General features: G+C 44.3%; 1 protein-coding gene across 1 annotated transcript; it reads left to right on the top strand.

Annotated features, from left to right (window-relative positions):
• Positions 1-2,780: 2,780 nt before the first annotated feature.
• Positions 2,781-4,118, top strand: LOC306886026 (insulinoma-associated protein 1b-like; the record flags this gene model as incomplete). Its single annotated transcript, XM_079442879.1, has 1 exon — positions 2,781-4,118. One exon carries the CDS (start codon positions 2,781-2,783, stop codon positions 4,116-4,118), a length of 1,338 nt encoding a protein of 445 aa, XP_079299005.1.
• Positions 4,119-5,875: the final 1,757 nt, after the last annotated feature.

The raw sequence follows: 5,875 nt of genomic DNA, 5'->3' as shown, positions 1-5,875 counted from the left end.
TGACTCCAACTCAAGTGTATGCTCCATTTATCATGACATATTAACATGCTTTGCTTATCCTTGCGACAGAATATCTGATGTGTCTTCACATAAGCTAGAAATGAACCATTATGCTTTTCTGATTCAAAGAGTGCTTCATAACATGGGAAGGTTTAGAGAGAAAATAATCATGTAGTGTTTTGTGTGGTCGGTGTAATAGCATGAGCCCGCCTGTAGGAGGAGCAGTGCAAATGACCCTTAACCACACATTGCTATATAAACCCAAAAACTGAACCATTAAACATTTAGATTTGATTATTTATTTGAACTGTTTAGGGAACGCATGACTCTTTGAATAACTATTAATGTTATTTTCAAACTCTACAATAATATTGCTCACACAGATGCAATACAACCTGCTCTAGTCTACGGTTTACTTTTGGCATTAAACCACTGAGCTTGTGAACTCGTATGGCATTCGTTACGATGCCCACATTTGTCTTGTTATGAGTTTCGAGTAATACGTTGATAAGTCTTTACTGTGATCGCATTGAGAGGGGGCTCGTGGCCAGTAAGGGAAGGGCGCGCGCCGGCCGAGCAGCTGTATGCAAATGAGACGCGACAAGCACGCGCCACACAGTAAACACGCGCACATACGGCCGGTGCGCAAGCACACAATCTCATTAAAATGCCATCGAAGTGCATTGTGCTGGGTAAGACCTAGACAAACAAACTTCACAGAATGTTAACACAGAGCAAAACATGTTCCGATAAAAGGAAAACGAGCGAAGAGTCTGAACTTAAGATTAAGTTAAATATTAGATGAGCGCGAATCCATTTGGGAGCAGATGCATGATTTAAGCAGAACTTTAGATGATGTCGGGAAGGTTTGAATGGCGCAGCGCAACTATGCATGTTATAATTAGATATATTTAGGAACATTTGAGTCTTGCGTGCCGTGTTAAACCCCGCTAGTGTTGTAATATTTGTGAAACTGCAGGGGAGAATGGTGGCAGGCGCATATCTCAATGCTCGAGCAATTATTTGACTCGGTCATACAGCAGCTTTATGCTAATGAGGGGAACAATAGATGAATGCAAACCCGTGCAACACGTCTGTCCAATTATGCGCGCAAAAGAGAATTTAAAGCAACTGTTTCACGGAGTAAACATGGGATCCTTTGGTGCTGTGATATAAAGCTTTAGAGTTAAAGTATAGATAGTGCTTTCCATGTGCATTTGTTGATATATAACTTACTGAAGATGATTCTAAGAGTATTCTACTAAAATCATTTGGATTTCAGCTTTTCATTTCTAACACTAGTGAAATTTATTTACGGTGGAGCTGCTTGTAAACACACTTTGTAAGTTTTTTTTTTTTTTTAACTAAGCTATTGTAGTTCATTATAATTACAGGGAATGTGTGTAGCTTGCGCTGCAACGGAAAGCGTTAAATAAAACATTCTGGCAAACGCTTCAGTGTCTGAAGTTGTCCCCGGTCATGGTGGTTTGAAGAAATGCAATGATGGCTGACCCCTGGCTTGACCTCGAGGTCAGTGCTCATCTTTGATTGCGTCCAGCACGCGTCTCTCTTTTGGCCAGATTGTTCGTGTATCCCTGTAGAGGTCAATTTGCTTTTCAAAGGCAAAAAAGCCTGTGACGGCTGGCCAGACGCGGCCATTGTGCTGAGAGATGAGGGCTTCTTCTGATGACTTATGCATGCGTTAGCCAGCTGATTTATACTGCCCTCAGACAGACGCGTGGCATTACAAATCTCTCTAAAGTCCAGATTTGCAAACATAGGAAGCGCTTTGGACAAATTTAGCATGTTAGTGTTTCATACGCACTAATTAATAACATGTGGAGCAGCCTTTTTTATTTTTTAGTACACGTATTTACACGAAATACGCGTGAAACTGAAACTTTAAACTGTATGCAAACAATTACCCCATACAAATTGTTTATTTTTTCAAAGATTAATTTATTTAGCATAATATTGCATATTTTACAAAACGACTACTATAAAATCGTTTTGTTTATAGCTCTTGTCTATATTCACTTCAGCTTTATCTTGTGTAATAACTTGCATTGTGTAGGCCTACTGCAATTATTGGCTTTCATGATAAAGTATTGTACAAACGCAATTGTAATGCATTGATCACTTCTGCATTTAACATAATTAAATGTATTCTTAATGAAAACGACAAATTATACAGTTTAATTCAAAGTAGGTCGAAAAATATACATACTTAAATCTGCAGTCTGAAATAGTTAATGCTCCATATTGTCCCGATATATATTTTTCAATAAAATGTAAATATTAAAAATATTCTAAATATATGATACTGAGACATGCGTCAAGATTTAAGTGAAGACATTTCCCATAACGGCTCTAAACTAAGCATTCCGAAAAGAACTTGTGATGATGACGACGATGATGGCCAGTGAGTGACATTTCCTTCTGCGCCCTACAGCCGCGGCACGCGCCGCTCTCCATACATCTCCATCAGACCGTGAACGAAGAGCATCGCGCATTACTACAATAAAGGCCAGGTACATCTGCTCTGTAGCGCCCGGTCCGAGGCTCTCAGCCCTCCCACGGGCAATTCCGCAGAGATCCTCGCTCGCTCCTGATTGGACGAGGACGCGGCGACGAGGGGCGAGAACAATAACATCATTCCGGCTTAAAAAGAGTGCAGCTATGCGTCTAGGAGCAAAAGCATCTCTCAGAAGGAGGGAGGCGGACGGCGCGTTTGTGGCTCTGGATCTCGTCTCGTTGTGCCTTGTCATCCTCGCCTCATCATGCCCAAAGGATTCCTAGTGAAAAGGAACAAGAAAGCAGCGCTCGTTTCGTACCGGATACGCTCGGATGAGGATGGAGGATGCGCTCCAGAATGTCAGATCGCGCAGATCGCCTCGCCTCCACCCGCGCCCAGCGCCTCCAAGCCGGACAGCATCACCTCAGCGTTCCCGTCGGACGGAGCAGAGGCGCCCGTGCCGGTCCACAGCGCCAAGCCGGTGCAGTTCGGCAATCCGGAGACGGTGTACCAAGCCCTGTACAGCCCCACCCGGCCCATCAGCAAGGAACATGACAGGAAATATTTCGAGAGGAGTCTCAACCTCGGCTCGCCTGTCTCTGCCGAGTCGTTCCCGACTCCCGCCTCTCTAAGCAGCCTGGACCATCATCTTCTGTTCGCTCCGGTCGACTTGAAAATCGGCACCAGCAACAGCAACCGGAGCGGAACGGCGCACGTCATCCGCACCGGCGCCAAAAGACCTTCCTCTGACGCCGCCGAGCGTAAAAGCAGCAAAAGCGCCAAGAAGCCCAAAGCCATACGCAAACTCAACTTCGAGGACGAGGTCACCACATCCCCGGTGCTGGGCCTGAGAATCAAAGAGGGGCCCGTGGAGCTTAAGCCCCGAGCGGCCTCGGGCAACACCAACAAGCCCCTGGGGGAGTTCATTTGCCAGCTTTGCAGAGAAGAATACTCGGACCCGTTCTCTCTGGCACAGCACAAGTGCTCCCGGATAGTGCGGGTGGAGTACAGGTGTCCCGAGTGCGAGAAGGTCTTCAGCTGCCCGGCGAACCTGGCCTCCCACCGGCGCTGGCACAAACCGCGCGTGCCAAACGCGCCCAAACAAGCCCTCCAGCCCGCCAAACCGTTCCCAGAGGAGTTCCCCGGCGACAGAGACTCCCCGAGTCCGGGTCTGTCAGAGTCCGGCTCCGACGACGGGCTCTACGACTGCCAGCACTGCGGGAAGAGATTCAAGCGCCAAGCCTACCTGAGGAAGCACATCCTGGGACACCAGGCGCTCCAAAATCAGCTCCTCGGAGAGGCTTTGCGCACCGCGGAGAGCCCCGACATCGTGCCCTCGGAGGACAGCCAAAGCCCGGCTCCGCTCAATCTGAGCCCCGCGGACTGTCTCGCGTGTCCGGCTTGCGGAGAGAAGCTGCCCAACCGGGCGAGTCTAGAGCGACACCTGCGCCTCCTGCACGACGACTCCCAGGTGTTTCCCTGCAAGTTCTGCCCCGCCACTTTCTACAGCTCGCCGGGTCTCACCAGGCACATCAACAAATGCCACCCCACCGAAAACAGGCAAGTCATCCTTCTCCAGATGCCCGTGCGTAATGCCTGCTGAAGACGAACCCACAGCGATCCGTCTATTTTCTTTATCCAACCCCTCGCTAGAAAAGTCTGGAGAAAAGTATGTTTGGTCCTTACAAAGGTATTTTTCTAGAATCCTTGCACACATGATAATGTAATAGCTCCTAGACCTAAGATATGTTCATGTACCTCTGCCTTGAATTCACATGCAGTGCGTTTCACGTCTGTAGCTTTAATCTAGTATGTGAATTACGGGACTGAAATGTTCTCTCTCTCTCTCTCCGTACTGAAAACTACATCAACAAATCTTGAAAACTTTCCCTTTAGTAGCCAGAAAAGCCTTTAGAGAAATACATCAAACTACTGCCTTAAGAACTCTTCAGTGTAATGATTGTTTTTGAATGTCGGCACACAATTACAGCTTACTATCATTATGTAAAATTATTGTAATATGTTTATTCATAATATTTTATTTATTTATTTATTTTCAATGGCTTTGTGTAAATTATTGTATGACTTTTCTCCCGTGTCACATGTTGCAGTCGAATGTTGTGTCGAGATCATCTTGTCTTGGGTTTTGTGCGCTCCCTTGAAACGTGAAGCTCTTATAGATGCAATCTTTTTCTACGTATACAGCTTATTTTCCTAAATGTTTGCTACCTAGCGCTTTATATGTGAGTCCGTGTTGTCTACTCAAATAAAATATTTTCAAAATGAAAAAGCGTCTGGTTCGTGCATATTTGCCACACAATCCCGCCGTGTACTAATTATACAGTAGTTTATTTGAATATCATAGGCAGTTACTATCGCTTAATATGAAAACTGTACATGGTAACGACCTTTCGTTTGGACTTTAAACACAATATGAGCACATTATTGTAATTTCAAGAGCCAGTCACTCATGCAAAGGTTCCATCCTGTATTTATCTACAGATTTAACAGAAATGTATGACGTTAAGAGCAAAGTAGGGGTGTAGGATTTTTTTGTTTTGTGCAGTCTAATACTGCAAAGTTAATGTGCAGCATGACCAACTGTTATCGCAGCTACAAGAAGTTTTTCCACAGGTGTCAAATGCTCAAATTATATAAAGCCAACCCCTGGCAATACACACTTTTAGTTTCTATTCCAAACCCTTTCCATGCTTTAAATGGCAGCAGTATTGATTTTAAATTGGTCGGTCATTCTGAAGTCACCATGTAAGCTCTGCTTGATCGATGAAATAATGCAGTTGGCCCACTGTAAATTCAGCTGAAATCATTTAAAGAGTGACAACAGCCACAACAATAATGAACTCAGAAATGTACAAGAGCATTAACCTGTAATGCATTTCAGCACAGGCATTATTGATTCTGAGCCAAGTGGGATCCATTTTTCTTTCTGTGCCTGGTCTTTTTTATTTTGACCATGAAACATCTCTAAAGAAGCAACCTATCGATCTTGTGCTCTTATTAATATTACATGTTCCTGAAAGAGTAAATATATCAGTATATAGGATAAAATGAGCTGATACAAATCAAATATCAAAGGGTGTCATCAGTTCACAAAATGAGCATCCGATTGTTTAAATAAATCCTCGGTGCACATTATATTCATGTGTAACGTTCACACACCACATGCTGTCATCTGTTTCTCACTAATGATTTTACTCTCGATTCAGTTTATGCAGAACCACTACTTTATGCATGTTCAGAGTGCAATTGGCAAGAAAAGGAAGAAAAAAAAACTCATACATGTTTTGGTCAGATTTTGTGCGCGCACACACACACACTCAGTAATTAAATGTAAGTGTG

This window comes from Barbus barbus (genome assembly GCF_936440315.1).
Source record: "Barbus barbus genome assembly, chromosome: 20".
In the NCBI taxonomy this organism is placed as follows: Eukaryota; Metazoa; Chordata; class Actinopteri; order Cypriniformes; family Cyprinidae; genus Barbus; species Barbus barbus.
The sequence above is the reverse complement of the archived record's forward strand: the minus strand, read 5'-3'. Positions and strand labels throughout refer to the sequence as shown.